This window comes from Nerophis lumbriciformis, linkage group LG29, assembly GCF_033978685.3.
Source record: "Nerophis lumbriciformis linkage group LG29, RoL_Nlum_v2.1, whole genome shotgun sequence".
NCBI lineage: Eukaryota > Metazoa > Chordata > Actinopteri > Syngnathiformes > Syngnathidae > Nerophis > Nerophis lumbriciformis.
Window position 1 is genome coordinate 21,469,389 of NC_084576.2, and position 27,847 is coordinate 21,497,235.

Here is a 27,847-nt window from a genome sequence, read left to right on the forward strand (position 1 = left end):
CCTGAAAGCTGATCTGTCCAGTTTTGGAGTTGATGTCAGCAGGCCAGGGAAGCTAGGCTCGATATTCTTCTCTTGATCATCTTTGGTGGCAAAAAGGACGGTGTGAGCCAAGACATCCAGGGGGTTTAGCTTGCTCGTCTGCGGGAACAAACTGCCGCCATTGCTTGCTGTGCTACCGAGGTCCTTTGTCCCTGAATAGCTCACACACTCCGGCAGATTAAATGGGGGTCTGGCGGCAGATTTCTTTGACTTTATCGTTGGAAATGCATCTGCTTTGAGTGTCGCAGGATATCCACACATTCTTGCCATCTCTTGTCGTAGTATAGCTTTCGTCGGTAAAGTGTGCAGAACAAACGACTGACCATTTTCGTCGGCTTTCCCCACACCCTCGTATTTTGAACAAATTTCGTACAATTTCTTGCCACTTTCGCATCTTTGGGCCACTGGTGCAACTTGAATCCGTCCCTGTTCGTGTTGTTACACCCTCCGACAACACACCGACGAGGCATGATGTCTCCAAGGTACGGAAAACAGTCGAAAAAACGGAAAACAACAGAGCTGATTTGATTCGGTGTTTGTAATGTGTTTGAGAAAATGGCGGATTACTTCCCGATGTGACGTCACGTTGTGACGTCATCGCTCCGAGAGCGAATATTAGAAAGGCGTTTAATTCGCCAAAATTCACCCATTTAGAGTTCGGAAATCGGTTAAAAAAATATTTGGTCTTTTTTCTGCAACATCAAGGTATTTGTTGACGCTTACATAGGTCTGGTGATAATGTTCCCCTTTAAGCATTTTCAAAATGACAATCAAAATCAAAAATCAGTTTGATATAATTCCAGTTGTCTCTTTTTGTAACTCTTTTTAAATTCAAAGATATTCTTGCAACTTTTTAAGTCTTTGTTTAGAGAATTCCATGCTTTCACACCAACAACAGACAAGCACATTTGTTTCAAATTTGTTCGCACTCTTGGATGTTTAAAATCAAACAGCCTTCTGTGGTTCTCATCTTCAGACGTGAACACAAATAACTTTTGTAAGTCCTTCGGAAGAACTTTATTTCTAGCTTTGAACATCACTAATAGAGTATGCAATTCAATAATGTCTTTTAGTTTTAACAATCCTGACCTAATGAAGAGTGGATTTTTACTTGAACAAACTCGCCCTAGTTTGGAGAGCCCAAAGGGCTCAGGGGCCGGACATCAAAATGAATTGATTACGTGGACCCCGACTTAAACAAGTGGAAAAACTTATTCGGGTGTTACCATTTAGTGGTCAATTGTACGGAATATGTACTGAACTGTGCAATCTACTAATAAAAGTTTCAATCAATTCAATCAATCAAAAAAAAATTGGATGTTTCTTTAGAAAGTGCTTCTACGGTTTCTATTTCGTTGAGACTGTGTTTGCTTATTTACTAAGTAAACACATCAGCTTTCACACTGCACTGTAGAAACAAACAGAAGCTAAGTTTTGTTGAGGATTGATGTTCCTTCTTTGGAATTATTTTTTTCCTCAGTTTGAATTTCTTCATATGTCTTTCTCGATTTAAGTTTGTAAAACTGAAAATGTAAACATTACAAAAGTATAACGTACATTGCGTATTTTCAATAATGTCCATTGTATATGTTACATAAACAAAATAGAAGGTTTAGTGTTAATACACACAGTAAACATTGCACACATGTGGCTTAACACAATTAAACCTAAGGTGTAGCTTTATCGCCCCCTGCTGGTCAAATTCAGCGCTACATGTATTTAACCCAGAGTTAAACAGCTAAAAACAAAAACATCACAAAGTCAGCAATGTCCACACATTCTTATTTTGTTGTCCAGTCGTTAAAAGTCCGGTTTTTGCAATTTATTTAGATTTTTTTTCAGGGTCGATAGTGCCATCTTCTTCTACTAACCCACTGCTGCTTCATTGTGACACCTGTTGCCCTCTCCGGGGTGGCGGGAGTACTGCATACAAGATCAACCCTGTCTTGAATGGCTTCATCAATCCTATTTGGGTGTTGTTCGGTGGGCCAAATCAAAAGCTTTGGCGGTCCGGTTGTGACCCGCCTATCCGAGGGACATTGACCAAATAAGTCGCGGTTTTGATGAGAGATACTAGACAGATGGGCGATGATAAATTTGCGAAGGAACTATGCCCACGCCGTAAGATGTGGGCATGGCATGGTGCCAAACTTCGATCTAATAGTTTGCCGTAAAACAGGAATAACTAGGCTCAACAGTTTCAAATATTCATTATAATTTGCAGAAATAATGAAGACGACGCCCTGAAGTGTTGACTGGGTCGGTACCTGTTGAATCCTATTCCTTGTAGGCGGAGCCTGCCGGCAAAAACTGTTAATCGCCATTAACATTCAAACTTTAAATAGAACCCTTTTTTTTTTTAAAGAGAGAAGCGGCAGGTCAACTGAAAACATCTATTTAAAAGCTAGAGTATATCGATGAGTTTTAAAATGCTTCTACCGAGGTGGCATCTAGAGGACTGTAGCCCGGATAGAAAACGCTTTAGAGCCTGCAGACTTTTTTAGGGCTCCAGGAATCACTAATAAGCAACGTAGGTTTCTGGACGGAACGTAGGGTACAAAACAATCAGCAAGATAAGACGGTGCGAGGGGTCTCCAAACTTTTTGACTTGGAGGCTGCATTAGGCTAAAAAAGCCGACTGCATGTAAACTAACTAAATATATACAAATATATGTTTTGTAATCAATAAGAAATATCAAGCAGCTAAAATGCTAAAATACGCCAAACATGGATAGATAAGTGTAGCGGGTGTTTTGCATTTTTTTTTATGTTGCATGGACATTTTTTTAATAAAAGTTCATTGAGCAGGTTGTGTAACGTGTGACCGATGTGTGTTGACTTTTTCTGTTGGTTGCATTTGTTTTTTTGCACCATGACTCAGGTAGGTTGTTTGGATCGGGTCAATCAAGTAAATACAGTGCTGCGTTCAAAGCAAAACACAATTAATGGGCATTGACCATGAATTGGAAAGTTGCAGTATCAGACTGACATATATTCGAAATTAATTTGAAAACACCCACAAGGGCCACAGATTCCTGATTAAACTCCAATTAGACTCCTGACATCCACAGGGCCAAATTTAACACGCCGGCGGGCTGCACTTGGTCCACGGGCCGTAGTTTGGATGCGCCTGTGCTTGACTATTTAATATTATGTACGTCAGTAATAAAACCTCATATATCAAACTTTCTTGTCCTGGTCAAAAGTCTGATTAAGTTGAAATTCAAAACCTGTACCCACTCGACAGCCGGTCACCCTGGAAATGGTGTCCCTACATCTGCGATCCCTTCTCAAGGTTTCTTCTTCTTCCCCATCTGGGATTTTTTTTTTAGTTTTTCCTTGCCCAGATGTGGGTTTGGATCAGGTATGTCGTTCCTAGTTTGTGAAGCCCTTAACCCCGTAACACCCCATGTTGTAAAATTTCAACGTTACCTTTAACCATCCTAAAAAACAATCTGTTATGTATTTTTTTTTTTTTTTTTACCACATTTACATAGTCATTGGGTCCTATTGTTCAGTCTCACAAGGCTATTGGATCGTAAATTTGTTTATAAGTCACGCCTTCTGGCCATGAACTCACACAACCTCTCAAGGTTTCCGTCGAACAACATCTATTTGTTTCATTGGACTAGATCAGGGGTCGGCAACCCGCGGCTCCGGAGCCGCATGCGGCTCTTTGATCACTCTAATGCGTGAGACTTCCGGATTTCAGTGCCTATCGCAGAAAACTCCAGGGATTAATATTCACCGATTTTCACCCTTACGGCTATACTAAGGGCGTACCATGATGGTACAACATTTGGCGCCCTCTACAATCTGTATTAACAGTGTGCCAGCCCAACACTTGTTAAACAATATACATCTTTTGCTTGCACACGTGCGTGACAGCAAGGCATATTTGGTCAACAGCCACACAGGTTACACTGATGGTGGTCATATAAAACAACTTTAACACTCTTACTAATAATGCGCCACACTTTGAACCAAAACCAAACAAGAATGACAAACACATTTCGGGAGAACATCTGCACCTTAACACAACATAAACACAACAGAACAAACACCCAGAATCCCATGCAGCCCTGACTCTTCCGGTCTACATTATACACCTCTGCTACCACCAAACCCCGCCCCCACCCCAACCCTGCTCCCTCACACATCAACCCCCCCCCCCCCCCCCCCCTCTGTGCGTCGGTTGAGGTGGGCGGGGTTTGGTAGCGGGGGGTGTATAACGTATCCCGGAAGAGTTAGGGCTGCATGGGATTCTGGGTATTTGTCCTGTTGTGTTTATGTTGTGTTACGGTGCAGATGTTCTCCCGAAATGTGTTTGTCATTCTTGTTTGGTGTGGGTTCACAGTGTGGTGCATTATTAGTAAGAGTGTTAAAGTTTTTTTTTTTATACCGGCACCGTCAGTGTGAGCTGTGTGGTTGTTGACCAAGTATGCCTTGCTGTTACCTACGTGAGTAAAGCGGAAGCCCCATACAACGTGTGGCTGATCAGGCACTCTGACTGTAGTGGGTGCTATATGCTGTACCATCACGGCACGCATGACGCTGACAAGCGCCATTAAATAAAAATCCGCGTGCCGCACCAGCTTTCAAATTCCACATAAAGGTGTGGGCAGCGTGTCTGAGACCCCTGGTTATACATAGCACAAAGCAAAAATAAAAACTTCGTATGCAGTGTTATTTCATTTAAAATTTCAAAAAAATTTTGCGGCTCCCATTGTTTTCTATAATTTGTGAAACTGGTCAAAATGGCTCTTTGACTGGTAAAGGTTGCCGACCCCTGGACTAGATTAATCAGATTCAAGTACCGGTAAGTAAAATGTCTTTTATATTTTTTTTGGTTGTTATTACAATGTCTAGAGCATGTACTGTACATATGTAGTTATTGTGGAACAGATGTATCAAATTTCATTTAGAGCTTGTTATATAATTGTTGCAATTATACAACACTGGGTGAATGTGGTAGTCAAAATGCTGACTTGTTGCAGTGGGCTCAAACAGGTTGTATTCCCTCCATTACATCACTGCCTGAAGTATTTTCTCTATTCATGGATAGTATACATTTTACCCGTGTGTTGTGTTCAAATACCTCCTACAACAACATCTAAAAGGTCAATTTTTTTTTAGGTTTTTCTATATTTGGCTTTTACAGGGTTAAAGGGACTTGTGATTAAAGGATGTATGAATAATGTTTGATTGATTGATTGATTCAACGTCAGGAAAAGTTACTAAAACCTCTGACCTCTTGACAGGTGACCGGCAACTTTGACCTGCAGGACTTCAACAGAATGTGTTGGACATTGTGCTGCAGGAAGAACCTGGACCAGAACCAGCTGCTCATCTCCAACGACGACGCCTTCCGAATCTGGTGTATCTTCAACTTCCTGTCCGAGGACAACTACCCTCTGGTCATCGTCACGGAGGAGGTAACCGCTGTCTGTCACCGAGCCAGGACTCGATAGATGACAAAAAAACATAGAGGTCGGCTGAAGAAGGAAGTTCCCAACTTCCTGTTCTGTCAAAAAAGATGGAAATTTACAGTTGAACAAACATCAAAGTCAATTACAGAAAGTGTGTGCTTTTGTCACGTTGCATTGATGCTAATTGTGCGTTCAAACCACGAGGAATGATGTCCCATCTCTTAACATCCCTCCTCTATGACCACCTTGTCCAGATTGAGTATTTCCTGCGTAAGCTGACAGAGGCGATGGGGGGCAGCTGGGTGGAGGAGCGCTTCGAGGACTACAAGCTGCAGCTGATCTCCGAGCAGCAGCGGCAGAGTTTGAGCGCCTGGCAGCTCATCACACTGGTGGGCTCAGGACACTTCAGCAAAGGCATGGACCGCCAGAGCCTGTCCATGGGCATCCAGGAGCTCTACCAGGAACTCATCCTGGACGTGCTCAAGCAGGTAAAAAAAAATGACCGCCTCTGTAAAAATAATAGAGGTCCTCATAAATGTTAATATGAATATGAAGCATTAAATGCCTGAAATCAAACGTGTGTCGCCAAAGTAGAAATGTGCATTAGGTGGACGTGAGGCAGCGTATATTTTCATGTCAAGTTCAGCCTTGAATACATGAGCTTGTCGCTGGCAGGGCTACATGCTGAAGAAGGGCCACAAGAGGAAGAACTGGACGGAGCGCTGGTTCATGTTGAAGCCGACCTCCATCTCCTACTACGTCAGCGAGGACCAGGCCGAGAAGAAGGGAGACGTCATGTTGGACCAGCACTGCAGTGTGGAGGCAAGACCCTCGTACTATTTACTGAACTTTGACCTTTTTAACAACCTGCATGACATGAACAATGCCCGTACTTTTAGTCCCCTGGAAATCTAGGAACTTCAAAATAAAAAATCAATTCATTGTCGTCAAAGATGCACTTTTCTCTCCGAAGACCGGTTCTTCTCAAATAGTGGGGCAGGGGAACGTGCTTAATCAGTATCATGCTTCCAAAAGCTGTGCACTATTAATCCTGACTTCCTCATTTTGACAGAAACGTTTATTGAAATTATTTAAATAACATTTTCAATATCAAATGGTTCAAGTCGGTCAAAAAAATGTTTTTTTTTATTTTATTTCAGGCAAATTGATGCACTTTGAATCTTAATATTAATAAAGTTATTCTCTTTTTGTAAGTTGATCTATATTTCTTTTTTGTTTTTTTATGTTAATAAGGATATAAGGCCTGACTTCCTCATTTAGATAGAAAAAATCAGCACCGGCTTTTGTTTTGTAAATTAAAATGTTTTAATTATTGTGCACCTGAGTTAATGTTGCTGATTAATTAGAATTTATAATTTTTTTAGCTTATTTAATTACATTTTTCAGTATCAAATATTTAAATATCCTTAATTTAAAAAGGGATTTAAAAAAAAATCAAGCAGATTGGTGCACTTTAAATATCTTCTGTTACAGATTAAAAAGCAATATTAATAAAGTCATCTTTTTTTGGAGGTTTATCTATATTTATTTTTAGTTTTTTTTTATGTTAGTAAGCATATAATGCCTGACTTCCTCATTTTGATAGAAAAAAATCAGCACAAATGTTTTATTTTTGTTTTGTTTTGTAGATTAAAATGTTTTAAATATTGTGCACCTGAGTTAATGTTGCAGGTTAATTTGAATGTATTATTTATTGAGCTTATTTAATTTTTCAGTATCAAATGGTTGAAGTCAGCCCAAATTTTTTTTATAATTTAAATAAGGATTTATTTTTTTACATTTAAATTCAGGCAAATTGGTGCACTTTAAATCTCTTCTGTTACAGATTAAAAAGGAATATTAATAAAGTTTTTTTTTTTTTTTAAATTAGTCTATATTTCTTCAATTTTTTGTTATGTTATTTAGGATATAATACCCGCCTTTCTCATTTTGATAGAAAAAATCAGCACAAATTTTTTTGTTTTTTTTGTTTTTTTGTTAGGTTAAAGTGTTTTAACTATTGTACCCCTGAGTTAATGTTGCTAATCAATTTGAATGTATTATCATTTATTAGGTTTATTTAATTACATTTTACCAAGACATTAAATGGCAGTAGTGTATAATTTAGGGTGTGTTATTCTTATGGTTTTTGTTGCGCTCTAGAACGTGTTAATACTGTAATTATTGTACCTTTTACACACCCGCTCTTTGATGGTAACGTGCATCTTAGTTGTAGTTGTCATTAACAAATTTGGAGGTGTTGAAATCCCCATGTTAAATTTCTAGTGGTAATCAGTAGCAAGTGAATAGCAAAGCCAATGTATATTAGCATCAAGCTAACGCATTTTTGAATTTAGAATTTTGTGCCCCTGAGTTAATGTTGCTAATGAAATTTAGTTTATTATCATTTATTAGGTTTATTTAATTACATTTTACCAAGACGGCAGTAGTGTATAGTTTAGGGTGTGTTATTTTTGTGTTTTTTTTGTTGCGCCCTAGAACATGTTAAAACTGTAACTATTGTACCTTTTACAACCTTTTACAACCGCTGTTTGATTGTAGCGTGCATCTTAGTTGTAGTTTTCATTAACAAATTTGGAGGTGTTTAAATCGCCATGTAAAATCGCTAATGCTAATCTGTAAAGCCAATGTATATTAGCATCAAGCTAGCGCATTTTTGAAAAAGTGGAGCCTTACTTTACTTACATTATATATATTAAAGCGTTTCTTTTTTTAGTCGATTTCTTTGTGGGGATTGAAAATTGCAACATGACGTAATGTTGCTGATCATTTATTATTACATAGTTTATTCAATTTTGTTTTTCAGCATCAAATGGTTCAAGTCGGTCAAATTTTTAAAATAATTTAAATACATTTTTATTTCAGGCAAATTGATGCACTTTAAATCTTGTCTGTTACAGACTAAAAAACAATTTTAATAGAGGTATTATTTGTTGTAAATTGATTATATATTTATTTTAAAATTTTTTGAAGCCAATAAGGATTTGAATGTTGTGCAGAGGTGCACTTATAACAATTTTATAGACAGGCGCAGAGCGCAAAGTGTTGTCTTCTTAGCCATAATAGAAAACCGAATCACTTAACGAGCTCACTATTGATTTTAAAGAAAAATAAACCTTTCTCTTTTTAAAAAAAAAAAAAAAAGAAAAGAAAAAAAAGTTATGGAAATACGACATCAAAGTATGAATTAGGTCAATAATTAATTGGTTTTTAATTGATTCTTTACTACAATTTGTTTTTCCTCCCATTCTGGAAGTGACCATTCTCTGTCTACCTTGCCCCGACCCTTTAGGTACCGCCACTTTAGGTATCCCAACAGCAGGGCGAGTTTTGCTGTTGAAAAATGGCATTTATGGAGCGGACCCACCTGAACTGTGCTCTCTTCCCTGTCGCAGCCTCTACCAGACAAAGAGGGAAAGAAGTGTCTCTTCTTCATCCGATCCTCGCAGAAGAGTTTCGAGATCAGCGCCTCGGACAAGAAGAAGAAACAGGAGTGGATGCAGGGTGAGTCGGCGACGGCGGGCGGCGCGAGGCGGCGTGCTCACCCATGTGTTGTGGCGCAGCCATCCAGACGTGCGTCCACCTGTTGCGGGCGTGCCGCCCTGCGCCGCACCGCGAGGCCCGGCAGAAGCGGCGGGAGCTGCGCCTCAAGCAGCAGGCGGACCAGGAGGAGCTGGAGACGAGGATGAAGGAGCTGCAGACGGCCAACGAGGCCAAGCAACACGAGCTGGAGGACATGAGGAAGGTGAGGCAGTAACAAGCTACATGTTTACTTGACCCACTTCTTGGGAAACTTATCAAGGAGCTGTTTGTAATATTAGGACTAGAGATGTCCGATGATATCGGACTGCTGATATTATCGGCCGATAAATGCTTTAAAATGTAAATTATCGGTGTCGATTTCAAAAAAGTAAAATGTATGACTTTTTAAAACGCCGCTGTGTACACGGACGTAGGGAGAAGTACAGAGCGCCAAAAAACCTTAAAGGCACTTTCTTTGCGTGCCGGCCCAATCACATAATACCTACGACTTTTCACACACACAAGTAAATGCAAGGCATACTTGGTCAACAGGCATACAGGTCACACTGAGGGTGGCCGTGTAAACAACTTTAACACTGTTACACCAAACAAGAATGACAAACACATTTCGGGAGAACATCCGCACTGTAACACTGTCAAGACTTGGACTGTGGCGTGGTTTGTTCTCCCGAGGTGCAAATGATTTGGACCAGACATGACGTGCAGGTGAATACATATTTAATTTTAACACTCAAAAAAAGAATAAACAAAAGGCGCGCACAAGGGCGGAAGTACAAAACTTGACTACAAACACAAAACTTGCACAAAGGCAGAAACTATGAACAATGAAACAAAACTTGCAAACTATGGCATGAATAAAGAAAACTTACTTGGATGAGAAAACGGCATGAAAAAGAGCAGCAAGGGTCATAAGGGTGTGTGGAGAGTGTGATGTTGCCAGAAAGACAGCCTGGCAATTCGAAGCTTGAATAATAGTGACATGATTAGTGAAAACAGGTGCGTGACTCAAAACGTGAAACAGGTGCGTGACGTGACAGGTGAAAACTAATGGTTGCTGTGGTGACAAAACAAACAAAAGTGCACAAAAAGTCCAAAAACAAAACCGAACATGACTAAAACAAAACATGATCACACAGACATGACAAACACAACAGAACAAATACCCAGAACCCCTTGCAGCACTAACTCTTCCGGGACGCTACAATATACACCCACCCACAATATCGGAATTTCGGATATCGGCAAAAAAGCCATTATCAGACATCTCTAATTAGGACTATCAGTGCTAAATATTATAAACTTATATCACTTTCCTCTGGCGCTGTTCCTCTAGCATTCAAAAAAGCGTTTTTTCATCCTCTGCTCAAAAGACCTAACCTCGATCCAGACCTTGCGGTAAACTACCGGCCGGTGTCCCACCTTCCCTTTATCTCGAAAATCCTCGAAAAAAATAGTTGCACAGCGGCTAAATGAACACTTAGCGTCTAACAATCTCTGTGAACCCTTCCAGTCCGGCTTCAGGGCAAATCACTCTACGGAGACAGCCCTCACAAAAATGACTAATTATCTATTGCTAACGATGGATGCTGATGCGTCATCCATGTTGCTGCTTCTTGATCTTAGCGCTGCTTTCGATACCGTCGATCATAATATTTTATTAGAACGTATCAAAACACGTATTGGTATGTTGAGGTTTTTTTTCCCCTGATGTGGGATCTGAGCCGAGGATGTTGTTGTGGCTTGTGCAGCCCTTTGAGACACTATAAATAAACTTTGATTGATTGATTGACATGTAGCTAAGCTAAGTAGTTTAGCTACATTTCCAAGTAGCTTGGCGGTAGCTTTTCCTGTAGCTTAGCTACTTTTAGAGCCATGTAGCGAGGTGAATTAATTAACGTGGACCCCGACTTAAACAAGTTGAAAAACGTATCGGGGTGTTCCCATTTAGTGGTCAATTGTACGGAATATGTACTGTACTGTGCAATCTACTAATAAAAGTTTCAATCAATCAATCAATCAAAAAAGCTTACATCAAAGCTCCAAAGAGAGAAAATAGAATGCGAATCCAGGCCCAAAAAATATGGAAAAAAATCCAATGACCTGGACGAATGAGAACATCCATACATCCAGGGAAAACCCATGATGATTGGTTGGTGTTTGTATGATGAGTCACTATCGGCTAAGGTTAGGGTGAAAAATTGCGGACTGGCCAATCAGTGGCAAGATAAGGCGGGTCATCGAAAAACAGGAAGCTAAATTAAAAATGTCACATGACAACAAGGCACTCCGAGACAGAGGGACGTTTCAAGCTGACCACTCAAAAAAATTACCAACTGTAGTTACTGACAGTGGTTTTCTGAAGTGTTCCTGAGCCCATGTGGTTGATATCCTTTACACACTGATGTCTCTTTTTGATGCAGTACCGCCTGAGGGATCGAAGGTCACGGGCATTCAATGTTGGTTTTCGGCCTTGCCGCTTACGTGCAGTGATTTCTCCAGATTCTCTGAAACTTTTGATGATATTACGGACCGCAGAGGGTGAAAGCCCTAAATTCCTTGCAATAGCTGGTTGAGAAATGTTGTTCTTAAACTGTTGGACAATTTGCTCACGCATTTGTTGACAAAGTGGTGACCCTCGCCCCATCCTTGTTTGTGAATGACTGAGCATTTCATGGAAGCTGCTTTTATACCCAATCATGGCATCCACCTGTTCCCAATTAGCCTGTTCACCTGTGGGATGTTCCAAATAAGTGTTTGATGAGCATTTCCTCAACTTTCTCAGTCTTTTTTGCCACTTGTGCCAGCTTTTTTGAAACATGTTGCAGGCATCAAATTCCAAATGAGCTAATATTTGCAAAAAATTAAGTTTTCCAGTTGGAACGTTACGTATCTTGTCTTTGCAGTCTATTCAATTGAGTATAGGTTGAAAAGGATTTGCAAATCATTGTTTTTATTTATGATTTACACAACGTGACAACTTCACGGGCTATCAAGTTTGCACGTGTTTTAGTACACGCAACCTTTAGTTTAGGCACAAACGTGGTCAATTGAAGCACATCACTGGCTAATAATTGAGCAAGAGGATGTGACTATTGCTGAGTCATTGTGCCAAAACCATGCCTGTGAATGTTGTCGTACAAGCAGGTCATTGTAGATGACCCCAAAGAGCAGCAACGTGTACCAAGTGTTGAGACTGAAGGGCAACATTCCAGTTGGCGGCCATTGTTATTCCAAACAGCCACATTGTTCCACAGTGCTTTCACTCACACACTCGCTGCCAAGTGGGCAAGACGCAACCTCATGAATACTAACGAATGTGCGGCTCCGCCCCTCCAGCGTGGCCCCCCCGACTCATGAGTAATGTCATGCAGGAATGTGGACGGAAACGAGAATGGCGACTCGTTGGTCGCGTTAAGCGCGTACTTCCAGTTGGCGTCTTGATTGACTGGCGGGGGAGTGGTCGTGTGGATTGACAACTTCCTGTTTGGTCAGGGGATTTTTAGTGATGATAACACAATGGAGCAGGACTAGAGGGCATGTCGACATAAGCGGACACTTTTAAGTAATAACACATGGAGCAGGACTAGAGGGCATGTCGACATAAGCGAACATTTTAAAGTAATAACACATGAACCAGGACTAAAGGGGATGTCGACATAAGCGGACACTTTTTAGTAATAACACATGGACCAAGACTAAAGGGTTTGTCAACATAAGCGGACACTTTTTAATAATAGCACAGTGGACCAGGTTTTGACATAAGCGAACATTTTTTAGTAATAACACATGGACCAGGACTAAAGGGGATGTCGACATAAGCGAACGTTTTTTAGTAATAACACGTAGACCAGGACTAGAGGGCATGTCGACGTAAGCAAACATTTTTTAGTACTAACAAATGGACCAGGACGAGAGGGGATGTCGACATAAGCGAACATTTTTTAGTAATAATACATGGACCAGGACTAGAGGGGATGTCGACATAAGCAAACATTTTTTAGTAATTACACATTGACCAGGACTAAAGGGGTTGTCAACATAAGCGAACATTTTTTAGTAATAACACATGGACCAGGACCAAAGGGGATGTCGACATAAGCAAAACATTTTTTAGTAATAACACGTAGACCAGGACTAGAGGGGATGTCGACATAAGCAAACATATTTTAGAAATAACACATGGACCAGGACTAGAGGACATGTCGACATAAGCAAACATTTTAAAGTAATAACACATGAACCAGGACTAAAGGGGATGTCGACATAAGCGGACACTTTTTAGTAATAACACATGGACAAAGACTAAAGGGGTTGTCAACATAAGCGGACACTTTTTAATAATAGCACAGTGGACCAGGTGTCGACATAAGCGAACATTTTTTAGTAATAACACATGGACCAGGACTAGAGGGCATGTCGACATAAGCAGACATTTTTTAGTAATAACACATGAACCAGGACTGGAGGGCATGTCGACATAAGCGTACATTTTTTAGTAATAACACATGGACTAGGACTGGAGGGCATGTCGACATAAGCGGACATTTTTTAGTAATAACATGTAGACCAGGACTAGAGGGCATGTCGACATAAGCGGAAATTTTTTAGTAATAACATGTAGACCAGGACTAGAGGGGATGTCGACATAAGCGAACATTTTTTAATAATAGCACAGTGGACCAGGACTAGAGGGGTTGTCGACATAAGCGAACATTTTTTAATAACACTGCACCAGGACTAGAGGGGATGTCGACATACGTGAAATTTTTTTAGTAATAACACATGGACCAGGACTAAAGGGGTTGTCGACATAAGTGGACACTTTTTAATAATAGCACAGTGGACCAGGTTTTGACATAAGCGAACATTTTTTAGTAATAACACATGGACCAGGACTAAAGGGGATGTCGACATAAGCGAACGTTTTTTAGTAATAACACGTAGACCAGGACTAGAGGGCATGTCGACGTAAGCAAACATTTTTTAGTACTAACAAATGGACCAGGACGAGAGGGGATGTCGACATAAGCGAACATTTTTTAGTAATAATACATGGACCAGGACTAGAGGGGATGTCGACATAAGCAAACATTTTTTAGTAATTACACATTGACCAGGACCAAAGGGGATGTCGACATAAGCAAAACATTTTTTAGTAATAACACGTAGACCAGGACTAGAGGGGATGTCGACATAAGCAAACATATTTTAGAAATAACACATGGACCAGGACTAGAGGACATGTCGACATAAGCAAACATTTTAAAGTAATAACACATGAACCAGGACTAAAGGGGATGTCGACATAAGCGGACACTTTTTAGTAATAACACATGGACAAAGACTAAAGGGGTTGTCAACATAAGCGGACACTTTTTAATAATAGCACAGTGGACCAGGTGTCGACATAAGCGAACATTTTTTAGTAATAACACATGGACCAGGACTAGAGGGCATGTCGACATAAGCAGACATTTTTTAGTAATAACACATGAACCAGGACTGGAGGGCATGTCGACATAAACGTACATTTTTTAGTAATAACACATGGACTAGGACTGGAGGGCATGTCGACATAAGCGTACATTTTTTAGTAATAACACATGGACTAGGACTGGAGGGCATGTCGACATAAGCGTACATTTTTTAGTAATAACACATGGACTAGGACTGGAGGGCATGTCGACATAAGCGGACATTTTTTAGTAATAACATGTAGACCAGGACTAGAGGGCATGTCGACATAAGCGGACATTTTTTAGTAATAACATGTAGACCAGGACTAGAGGGGATGTCGACATAAGCGAACATTTTTTAATAATAGCACAGTGGACCAGGACTAGAGGGGTTGTCGACATAAGCGAACATTTTTTAATAATAACACTGCACCAGGACTAGAGGGGATGTCGACATACGTGAACATTTTTTAGTAATAACACATGGACCAGGACTAAAGGGGTTGTCGACATAAGCGGACACTTTTTAGTAATAGTACAGTGGACCAGGAAAAGAGGGGATGTCGACATAAGCGGACCCTTTTAGTAATAACACAGTCTCGGTAAATCACGCAGGAATAGCACACGCTGAGTACCGCCTGGTGTTTGTGTGCCAGTAAATCACAGCACAGTGTTTGTCTTTGTGTTAGCGTACACAAACCTTTGCCATTGAGGTGCAAGCCTTGGTCTCCACATAGTACACACACACACACACACACACACACACACACACACACACACACACACACACACACACACACACACACACACACACACACACAACACAATAAAACCTTTAAGAGAAGGTAGAATGTCTTGACTCTCCTCTGTGACATTCACATTAGTGTGTTTGTTCGCTTGTGTTGACATTGTGTATTGTATTGTGTCTTGTTCTCTCTCTCTCTCTCACACACACACACACACACACACACACACACACTACACGATAAAACCTTTAAGAGAAGGTAGAATGTCTTGACTCTCCTCTGTGACATTCACATTAGTGTGTTTGTTCGCTTGTGTTGACATTGTGTATTGTACTGTGTCTTGTTCTCTTACACACACACACCAACATTTCCCAAAAGTATTGGGACACTCCCGAGTCTTCACAGAAAATGTTTAAAAACCAAAACAAAATGTTGGAACGATACATGTTGTAGATGAAAGACGCTGAGAGCGATACCAAGTACATCAATGTACTGGCCTGCTGTTATTGCTGAATTAGTGTAATACTCAATAAAATATGTCTCCTTAATGACAAATTAATCTTATTATTACAACGAGCTGAGGACTAAAAAAAAGCGTGTTTTTACGGTTCAGGCTCTGGAGGAAGCGGCAGCGACCGCGGCGGAGGAAGAGCGGCGGCGACTTCAGACCCAGGCCGACCTCCAGGACCGCTACAGGCTGGACCTGGAGAGAGAGAAGATGGTAGGTGTACAGCATGGAGTCCAGACCGCCTGGCAAGACCAGGATCCTTACTTTTGGCCGCCGTCGTACAGTGGAACACGTTTATGTCGACGCCGCGGATGATGTGGCCGAGTTCAAATTAGTCCCGGTTGGACACTTTTTAGTAATAACACATGGACCAGGACTAAAGGGGATGTCAACATAAGCTGACTTTTTTTTTGTAATAACACAGTGGAGCAGTACTAAAGGGGTTGTCGACATAAGCGGACATTTTTTTTGTTTTTGTAATAACACAATGCACCAGGACTAAAGGGGTTGTCGACATAAGCGGACACTTTCTAGTAATGATAACACATGGACCAGGACTAAAGGGGATGTCGACATAAGCGGACATTTTTAGTAATGATAATTTTTTGTTTTTGTAATAACACAATGCACCAGGACTAAAGGAGATGTCGACATAAGTGACATAAGTGGACACTTTTTAGTACTAACACATGGACCAGGACTAAAAGGGATGTCGATATAAGCGGACACTTTCTAGTAATGATAACACATGGACCGGGACGAAAGGAGATGTCGACATAAGCAGACACTTTCTAGTAATGATAACACAGTGGACCAGGACTAAATAATGATAACACAGTGGACCAGGACTAAAGGAGATGTCGACATAAGTGACATAAGCGGACACTTTTTAGTAATAGCACATAGACCGGGACGAAAGGAGATGTCGACAAAAGCAGAGACTTTCTGGTAATGATAACACAGTGGACCAGGACTAAAGGAGATGTCAACATAAGCAGAGACTTTCTAGTAATGATAACACAGTGGACCAGGACTAAAGGAGATGATGTGGTCCTGATGGCTTCCTCTGGCCAAGATCTTCAGCTCTCGCTGGATCGGTTCGCAGCCGAGTGTGAAGCGACTGGGATGGGAATCAGCACCTCCAAGTCCGAGTCCATGGTTCTCTCCCGGAAAAGGGTGAAGTGCCATCTCCGGGTTGGGGAGGAGATCTTGCCCCAAGTGGAGGAGTTCAAGTACCTCGGAGTCTTGTTCACGAGTGGGGGAAGACTGGATCGTGAGATCGACAGGCGGATCGGTGCAGCATCTTCAGTAATGCGGACGCTGTATCGATCCGTTGTGGTGAAGAAGGAGCTGAGCCGGAAGGCAAAGCTCTCGATTTACCGGTCGATCTACGTTCCCATCCTCACCTATGGTCATGAGCTTTGGGTCATGACCGAAAGGACAAGATCACGGGTACAAGCGGCCGAAATGAGTTTCCTCCGCCGAGTGGCGGGGCTCTCCCTTAGAGATAGGGTGAGAAGCTCTGTCATTCGGGGGGAGCTCAAAGTAAAGCCGCTGCTCCTCCACATCGAGAGGAGCCAGATGAGGTGGTTCGGGCATCTGGTCAGGATGCCACCCGAACGCCTCCCTAGGAAGGTGTTTCGGGCACGTCCGACCGGTAGGAGGCCACGGGGAAGACCCAGGACACGCTGGGAAGACTATCTCTCCCGGCTGGCCTGGGAACGCCTCGGGATCCCCCGGGAGGAGCTGGACGAAGTGGCTGGGGAGAGGGAAGTCTGGGCTTCCCTGCTTAAGCTGCTGCCCCCGCGACCCGACCTCGGATAAGCGGAAGAAGATGGATGGATGGATGGATAATACAGTGGACTAGGACTAAAGGGGTTGTCGACATAAGCGGACACTTTCTAGTAATGATAACACATGGACCAGGACTAAAGGGGATGTCGACATAAGCGGACATTTTTAGTAATGATAATACAGTGGACTAAAGGGGTTGTCGACATAAGCGGACACTTTCTAGTAATGATAACACATGGACCGGGACTAAAGGGGATGTCGACATAAGCGGACATTTTTAGTAATGATAATACAGTGGACTAGGACTAAAGGGGTTGTCGACATAAGCGGACACTTTCTAGTAATGATAACACATGGACCAGGACTAAAGGAGATGTCGACGTGAGCGGACACTTTCTAGTAATAACACATGGACCAGGAGTAAAAGGGTTGTCGACATAAGCGGACACATTAGAGTAATGATAACACATGGACCAGGACTAAAGGGGATGTCGACATAAGCAGACACTTTCAAGTAATGATAACACAGTGGACCAGGACTAAAGGGGTTGTCGACATAAGCGGACACTTTCTAGTAATGATAACACATGGACCAGGACTAAAGGGGATGTCGACATAAGCAGACACTTTCAAGTAATGATAACACAGTGGACCAGGACTAAAGGGGTTGTCGACATAAGCGGACACTTTCTAGTAATTATAACACATGGACCAGGACTAAAGGGGTTGTCGACATAAGCAGACATTTTTAGTAATGATAATACAGTGGACTAGGACTAAAGGGGTTGTCGACATAAGCGGACACTTTCTAGTAATCATAACACATGGACCAGGACTAAAGGAGATGTCGACGTGAGCGGACACTTTCTAGTAATAACACATGGACCAGGAGTAAAGGGGATGTCGACATAAGTGGACACTTTTTAGTAATAACACATGGACCAGGACTAAAAGGGATGTCGATATAAGCGGACACTTTCTAGTAATGATAACACATGGACCGGGACGAAAGGAGATGTCGACATAAGCAGACACTTTCTAGTAATGATAACACAGTGGACCAGGACTAAATAATGATAACACAGTGGACCAGGACTAAAGGAGATGTCGACATAAGTGACATAAGCGGACACTTTTTAGTAATAGCACATAGACCGGGACGAAAGGAGATGTCGACATAAGCAGACACTTTCTAGTAATGATAACACAGTGGACCAGGACTAAAGGAGATGTCAACATAAGTGACATGTGCATGTTCAGGTGAGGCAGCAGATGGAGGAGCAGGTGGCCCAGAAGTCCACAGAAGTGGAACAGTACCTGCAGCGGGTCCAGGAGATGGAGGACATGTACCGGCGCCTGGAGGACGCCCTGGAGGACGAGAGACGCGCCCGACAGGACGAGGAGACGGTCCGCAAGCTGCAGGCGCGGTCAGTCCTCAAAATGTCCACTTCCTGTTCCTGTTCCTGTCACTCTGTCTTCCTGCTCCTTTTGGACCAATCATATGCCTCCTACTGACACCTGTTGGAATATTCATCATATTATAAACTGTAATATTTATATTATTATAAACTAATATTTGTCATATTATAAACTGTAATATTTATATTATTATAAACTAATATTTATATTATTATAAACTAATATTTATAATATGAACTGTAATATTTATCATATAAACTGTAATACTTGTCATACTATAAACTGTCATATTTATTTATAAACTGTAAAATTTGTCATATTATAAACTGTAATATTTATATTATTATAAACTAATATTTATCATATTATGAACTGTAATATTTGTCATATTAAACTGTAATATTTATATTATAAACTGTTATATTTGTCATATAATAAAATAATATTTATATTACTATAAACTAATATTTGTCATATTATAAATTGTAATATTTATATTATAAACAGTAATATTTGTCATGTTATAAACTTATATTTATCCTATTATAAACTGTAATATTTATATTATAAACTAATATTTATATTGTTATAAACTGTAATATTTGTCATATTATAAACTAATATTTCTTGTATTATAAACTATTTATATTATTATAAACTGTAATATTTATATTGTTAGAAACTGTAATATTTGTCATATTATAAACTGTAATGTTTATATGATTATAAACTGTATAATTTTTATTATAAACTGTAATATTGATCATGTTAAAACTGTAATAAATATATTATAAACTGATATATATTTTTTTATTGTAAACTAATTTTTATCATATTATAAACTGTAATATTAATATTGTTATAAACTGTAATATTTGTCATACTATAAACTGTAATATTTATATGATTATAAACTGTAATATTTATATTATAAACTGTAATATTTATCATGTTAAAAACTGTAATAAATATATTATAAATTGTAATATTTATATTATTATAAACTGTAATATTTATATTATTATAAACTAATATTTATCAAATTATAAACTGTAATATTTATATTGTTATAAACTGTAATATTTGTCATATTATAAACTGTAATATTTATATGATTATAAACTGTAATATTTATATTATAAACTGTAATATTTATCATGTTAAAAACTGTAATAAATATATTATAAACTGTCATATTTATCATATTATAAACTGTAATATTTATCATATTATAAACTGTAATGTTTCTTATATTATAAACTGTAATGTTTATATTATTATAAACTATAATTTTTACATTGTTATAAATTGTAATATTTATATTATTATAAAGGTGGTGGTGATGCATTGTGGGTTATAGTCTGTTGCATTTCCTCTTAGTTCTTCCTTCCTCTCTGCTGACATTTACTTTCCAGCCCAGACGCCTTAGGGCCTTCACAGAGTCAGCAGAATCAGACCCGAACACAAACAAAGTACATAAACAAGGAGCTTGGCTCCAAGAAAGACACCACAGCACCACCTGCTGGCTTCTTTTACTTCTCCTCCATCATTGTCAACGCTCCACAACTCAAATCCCAGCAAAGTGGAAATGATCTGTTCCAGAGTCAGAGTGTGCAATGGTTGTGATCACGTTAGCATGTTAGCACGTTAGCATGTTTGTGTGCTGCAGCTTACTGGAGGAGGAGGTGACCAAGAGAGCGGAGCTGGAGAAGATCCACCTGCGGCAGCAGCGGGCCATCTCGCAGACGGAGGCTGAGAAGCAGGAGCTGGAGAAGGAGCGCGTGGCCAAGGAGAGTGCCCTGCAGGACGCCATGGAACAGCTGGAGCAGCTGCAACACGAGCGGCAGGGGGCGCTGGAGCAGTACGAGGTCAGCAAGCAGGTCCTCCAGGTGGACTCGGACCTCACACCATTTACATCATCTTGTTTGTGTTCCTGATTTAACCTGTGCAACTATTTGAGGAGTTACGGTAACCTTATTTTAACTTGTGCAACTATTTGAGGGTTTACGGTAACCTTATTTGACCTTTTGCAACTATTTGAGGATTTACGGTAACCTTATTTTAACTTGTGCAACTATTTCAGGGTTTACGGTAACCTTATTTTACCTTTTGCAACTATTTTGGGAGTTACGGTAACCTTATTTTAACTTGTGCAAGTATTTGAGGATTTACGGTAGTAGCCTTATTTGAACTTGTGCAACTATTTGTGGATTTAGGGTAGCCTTATTTTAACTTTTGCAACTATTTTAGGATTTACAGTAGTCGCCTTATTTTAACTTGTGCAACTATTTGAGGGTTTACGTTAGTAGCCTTATTTTAACTTGTGCAACTATTTGAGGATTTACGGTAACCTTATTTTAACTTGTGCAACTATTTCAGGGTTTACGGTAACCTTATTTTACCTTTTGCAACTATTTTGGGAGTTACGGTAACCTTATTTTAACTTGTGCAACTATTTGAGGGTTTACAGTAACCTTATTTTAACTTGTGCAAGTATTTGAGGATTTACGGTAGTAGCCTTATTTGAACTTGTGCAACTATTTGTGGATTTAGGGTAGCCTTATTTTAACTTTTGCAACTATTTTAGGATTTACAGTAGTCGCCTTATTTTAACTTGTGTAACTATTTGAGGGTTTACGTTAGTAGCCTTATTTTAACTTGTGCAACTATTTGAGGTTTTACGGTAACCTTATTTTAACTTGTGCAACTATTTGAGGTTTTACAGTACCCGTATTTTAACTTGTGCAACTATTTGAGGATTTACGGTACCCTTATTTTAACCTGTGCAACTATTTGAGGGTTTACGGTAACCTTATTTTAACTTGTGCAACTATTTGAGGGTTTACGGTAGTAGCCTTATTTTAACTTGTGAAACTATTTGAGGTTTTACGGTAACCTTATTTTAACTTGTGCAACTATTTGAGGGTTTACGGTAACCTTATTTTACCTTTTGCAACTATTTGAGGATTTATGGTAACCTTATTTAAACTTGTGCAACTATTTCAGGATTTACAGTAGTAGCCTTATTTTAACTTGTGCAACTGTTTGAGGATTTACGGTAGTAGCCTTATTTTAACTTGTGCAACTATTTGAGGATTTACAGTAGTAGCCTTATTTTAACTTGTGCAACTATTTGAATATTTAGGGTAATAGCCTTATTTTGAATTGTGCAACTGTTTGAGGATTTACGGTAGTAGCCTTATTTTAACTTGTGCAACTATTTGAGGATTTACGGTAGTAGCCTTATTTGAACTTTTGCAACTATTTGAGGATTTACAGTAGTCGCCTCATTTTAACTTGTGCAACTATTTGAGGGTTTACGTTAGTAGCCTTATTTTAACTTGTGCAACTATTTGAGGATTTACGGTAACCTTATTTTAACTTGTGCAACTATTTGAGGATTTACGGTAGCCTTATTTTAACTTGTGCAACTATTTGAGGATTTACGGTAACCTTATTTTAACTTGTGCAACTATTTGAGGTTTTACGGTAACCTTATTTTAACTTGTGCAACTATTTGAGGGTTTACGGTAACCTTATTTTACCTTTTGCAACTATTTTAGGAGTTACGGTAACCTTATTTTACCTTTTGCAACTATTTGAGGATTTACGGTAACCTTATTTGAACTTGTGCAACTATTTGAGGATTTACAGTAGTAGCCTTATTTTAACTTGTGCAACTGTTTGAGGATTTACGGTAGTAGCCTTATTTTAACTTGTGCAACTATTTGAGGATTTACATTAGTAGCCTTATTTTAACTTGTGCAACTATTTGAATATTTAGGGTAATAGCCTTATTTTGAATTGTGCAACTGTTTGAGGATTTACGGTAGTAGCCTTATTTTAACTTGTGCAACTATTTGAGGATTTACAGTAGTAGCCTTATTTTAACTTGTGCAACTGTTTGAGGATTTACGGTAGTAGCCTTATTTTAACTTGTGCAACTATTTGAGGGTTTACGGTAGTAGCCTTATTTTAACTTGTGCAACTATTTGAATATTTAGGGTAATAGCCTTATTTTAAATTGTGCAACTATTTGAGGATTTACGGTAGTAGCCTTATTTTAACTTGTGCAACTATTTGAGGGTTTACGGTAGTAGCCTTGTTTTAACTTGTGCAACTATTTGAGGATTTACGGTAGTAGCCTTATTTTAACTTGTGCAACTATTTGAGGGTTTACGGTAGTAGCCTTGTTTTAACTTGTGCAACTATTTGAGGATTTACGGTAGTAGCCTTATTTTAACTTGTGCAACTATTTGAGGATTTACGGTAGTAGCCTTATTTTAACTTGTGCAATTATTTGAATATTTGGGGTAATAGCCTTATTTTAAATTGTGCAACTATTTGAGGAGTTACGGTAGTAGCCTTATTTTAACTTGTGCAACTATTTGAGGGTTTACGTTAGTAGCCTTATTTTAACTTGTGCAACTATTTGAGGATTTACGGTAACCTTATTTTAACTTGTGCAACTATTTGAGGATTTACGGTAGCCTTATTTTAACTTGTGCAACTATTTGAGGATTTACGGTAACCTTATTTTAACTTGTGCAACTATTTGAGGTTTTACGGTAACCTTATTTTAACTTGTGCAACTATTTGAGGGTTTACGGTAACCTTATTTTACCTTTTGCAACTATTTTAGGAGTTCCGGTAACCTTATTTTACCTTTTGCAACTATTTGAGGATTTACGGTAACCTTATTTGAACTTGTGCAACTATTTGAGGATTTACAGTAGTAGCCTTATTTTAACTTGTGCAACTGTTTGAGGATTTACGGTAGTAGCCTTATTTTAACTTGTGCAACTATTTGAGGATTTACAGTAGTAGCCTTATTTTAACTTGTGCAACTATTTGAATATTTAGGGTAATAGCCTTATTTTGAATTGTGCAACTGTTTGAGGATTTACGGTAGTAGCCTTATTTTAACTTGTGCAACTATTTGAGGATTTACAGTAGTAGCCTTATTTTAACTTGTGCAACTGTTTGAGGATTTATGGTAGTAGCCTTATTTTAACTTGTGCAACTATTTGAGGGTTTACGGTAGTAGCCTTATTTTAACTTGTGCAACTATTTGAATATTTAGGGTAATAGCCTTATTTTAAATTGTGCAACTATTTGAGGATTTACGGTAGTAGCCTTATTTTAACTTGTGCAACTATTTGAGGGTTTACGGTAGTAGCCTTGTTTTAACTTGTGCAACTATTTGAGGATTTACGGTAGTAGCCTTATTTTAACTTGTGCAACTATTTGAGGGTTTACGGTAGTAGCCTTGTTTTAACTTGTGCAACTATTTGAGGATTTACGGTAGTAGCCTTATTTTAACTTGTGCAACTATTTGAGGATTTACGGTAGTAGCCTTATTTTAACTTGTGCAATTATTTGAATATTTAGGGTAATAGCCTTATTTTAAATTGTGCAACTATTTGAGGAGTTACGGTAGTAGCCTTATTTTAACTTGTGCAACTATTTGAGGGTTTACGGTAGTAGCCTTGTTTTAACTTGTGCAACAATTTGAGGATTTACGGTAGTAGCCTTATTTTAACTTGAGCAACTATTTGAGGGTTTATGGTAGTAGCCTTATTTTAACTTGTGCAACTATTTGAGGGTTTACAGTAGTAGCCTTATTTTAACTTGTGCAACTATTTGAGGGTTTACGGTAGTAGCCTTGTTTTAACTTGTGCAACTATTTGAGAATTTACGGTAGTAGCCTTATTTTAACTTGTGCAACTATTTGAGGGTTTACGGTAGTAGCCTTATTTTAACTTGTGCAACTATTTGAGGGTTTACAGTAGTAGCCTTATTTTAACTTGTGCAACTATTTGAGGGTTTACGGTAGTAGCCTTGTTTTAACTTGTGCAACTATTTGAGGATTTACGGTAGTAGCCTTATTTTAACTTGTGCAACTGTGTGTGTGTGTGTGTGTCAGACGGTGATGAGGAAGCTGGAAGACGCCGCCAACAACACAAAGACCTGGAAGCACAAAGTGGCGGAACACGAGGGCTTCCTGCGCCTCATCCAGCCAGGTAACCACGGCAACGGCGGCCCACCATAACACGCCCACTTTTACTCCAGGGAACGTCTTCCCGCCCTCTCCTCCCGACAGGTTCCAAGGGCCAGCAGATGATCACCAACTGGGGCCCGGCGGCGTTCTCCGACGGCGAGCTGAGCCTGCGTGAGAAGAAATGGCAGGAGATGAAGAACCAGGTGACTCAGGCTCAGTAGGAGCGGCCAAGTTAGCAAACGCCAGCACCGACATGACAACACAACTCTCAGTACCGTCGCACACAAACACAATAACGCAATATCCTAAACATATTGTGTGAAGTTTAGCAGACGTCAACTTCACTGCCTTTGTCAAGGGGGGCGTACCTAATCCATTGTCCAGGTTAACTTTTGCCGGTTTAATAAATCTAGATAAAAATGTAAATATGTTATTTGGATGTGCCGTCTGATAAGATTAAAGGTGTGTGTGTGTGTGTGTGTTCTCCAAACAGTGAAAATGCTAACTTTTTAACACTTGCTGTAAAACTATTGTTTTTATGTAAACAAATCAATAAAACACGTTGAATTATTACTGCTAGTATGTTTTACTTTATTATGAGATGAATAGAAGAATATTTCTGAAAGAAAAATGTGGCTTTAATATGCGATAGAACACTCAGACTGGAAGTTTGTGTTGGGGTCACTACACTGAACTGCCAGCAGAGGGCGCTGGAGGACTAAACACTTTGGGCAGACGTCACACTGACCAAACTCCTGAAAATGTATCCTGCCTTCAAGTACCATGACTCCTAATACACTAAACATTATACCTTTTGACCAGGGTTGAATACACTTAACATTATACCTTTTGACCAGGGTTAAATACACTAAACATTAGACATTTTGACCAGGGTTAAATACACTAAACATTATACCTTTTGACCAGGGTTAAATACACTAAACATTATACCTTTTGACCAGGGTTAAATACACTAAACATTATACCTTTTGACCAGGATTAAATACACTAAAAATGATACTTTAACAGGATTAAATACACGAAACATGATATACTTGAACAGGATTAAATACTAAACATGACACTTTTGGACAAGGATTAAATACACTAATCAATATTAATACTCTCAACACAATATGTTTAGAACAAGATGAAATACACTAAACATGATACATTTTCACCAGGATTAAATACACTAAATATTATACTTTTTCACCAGGATTAAATACACTAATCGATATTAATACCCTCAACACAATATGTTTAGAACAGGATTAAATACACTAAACATGATACTCTAACAGGATTAAAATCTATAAAACACAATGTTTTGAACAAGATGAAAAACACTAAACATGATCCTTTTTCACCAGGCTGAAATACACTGAACATGATACTTTAACAGGACTAAAAACACTAAACACGATATGTCTTCAACAAGATGAAATACACTAAACATGATACTTTAACATAATTAAATACACTAAACATGACACCTTTTCACCAGGATTGAATACATTAAACATAATAATCTAACAGGATTAAAAACACTAAACACATTATGTTTCCAACAAGATTAAATACATTAAACATGATACTTTAACAGGATTAAAAACACTAAACACTCAATGTTTTCAACAAGACGAAATACACTAAACATGATACTTTTTCACCAGAATTAAATACACTAAACATAATACTTTTTTGAACAGGATTAAATACACTAAATATGATATTTTTTTGAACAGGATTTAATAAACTAAACATAATGCTTTTGACCAGGATTAAGTACACTAAACGTTATACTTTTCAAACCAGGATTAGATACACTAAACATGATACGTTTAGGCAGGTTTAAATACACTAAACATGATGGTTTAACATGATTAAAAACACCAAACATAATATGTTTTAAACACGATTAAATACACTAAACATGATACTTTTTCACCAGAATTAAATACACTAAACATGATACTTTTTCACCAGAATTAAATACACTAAACATGATACTATAATAGGACTAAAATACTAAACACGATATCTTTCAACAAGACGAAATACATTAAACATGATACTTTTTTGAACAGGATTAAATACACTAAACATAATGCTTTTGACCAGGATTTAATACCCTAAACATTCTAGTTTTCGACCAGGATTAAATCCACTAAACATGATACTTTTAGGCAGGTTTAAATACACTAAACATGATGGTTTAACAGGATTAAAAACACTAAACACAATATGTTTTGAACTAGATTAAATACACTAAACATGATACTTTTTCACCAGAATTAAATACACTAAACATGATACTTTAACAGGACTAAAAACACTAAACACGATATGTTTTCAACAAGATGAAATACACAAAACATGATCCTTTTTAACAAGATTGAATACACTAAACATGATACTTTAACAGGACTAAAAACACTAAACACGATATGTTTTCCACAAGATGAAAAGCACTATACATGATACTTTTCAACAGGATGAAATACACTAAACATTATCCTTTTTAACAGGACTAAAAACACTAAACACATAATGTTTCAACAAGAGGAAAAAGACTAAACATGATACTTTTTAACAGGATGAAATAGACTAAACATGATCCTTTTTAACAGGATTAAATACACTAAACGTGATACTTTAACAGGACTAAAACACTAAACATTATACTTTTTAACAAGATGAAAAACATTAAACATGATACTTTAACATGATTAAAAACACTATACAAGCTATGTTTTCAACAAGATAAAAACACTAAACATGATACTTTTTAACAGGATGAAATACACTAAACATGATTCTTTTTAACAGGATTAAATACACTAAACATGATACTTTTTAACAGGATTACACTAAACATGATACTTTTT

General features: G+C 38.6%; 1 protein-coding gene across 1 annotated transcript in view; it reads left to right on the top strand.

Moving 5' to 3' along the window:
- The window catches only part of swap70b (switching B cell complex subunit SWAP70b), a 44,585-nt gene extending 19,056 nt beyond the window's left edge, over positions 1 to 25,529 (top strand). Inside the window, exons 3-12 of the mRNA XM_061924771.1 lie at positions 5,301 to 5,474; positions 5,723 to 5,956; positions 6,144 to 6,290; positions 8,885 to 8,993; positions 9,053 to 9,234; positions 15,848 to 15,955; positions 18,797 to 18,963; positions 20,625 to 20,823; positions 24,882 to 24,978; positions 25,059 to 25,529. Coding sequence (XP_061780755.1) covers positions 5,301 to 5,474; positions 5,723 to 5,956; positions 6,144 to 6,290; positions 8,885 to 8,993; positions 9,053 to 9,234; positions 15,848 to 15,955; positions 18,797 to 18,963; positions 20,625 to 20,823; positions 24,882 to 24,978; positions 25,059 to 25,177 — 1,536 coding nt within the window. The 3' untranslated portion in view covers positions 25,178 to 25,529. The remainder of the gene's footprint in view (positions 1 to 5,300; positions 5,475 to 5,722; positions 5,957 to 6,143; positions 6,291 to 8,884; positions 8,994 to 9,052; positions 9,235 to 15,847; positions 15,956 to 18,796; positions 18,964 to 20,624; positions 20,824 to 24,881; positions 24,979 to 25,058) is intronic.
- The last annotated feature ends 2,318 nt before the right edge of the window (positions 25,530 to 27,847 follow it).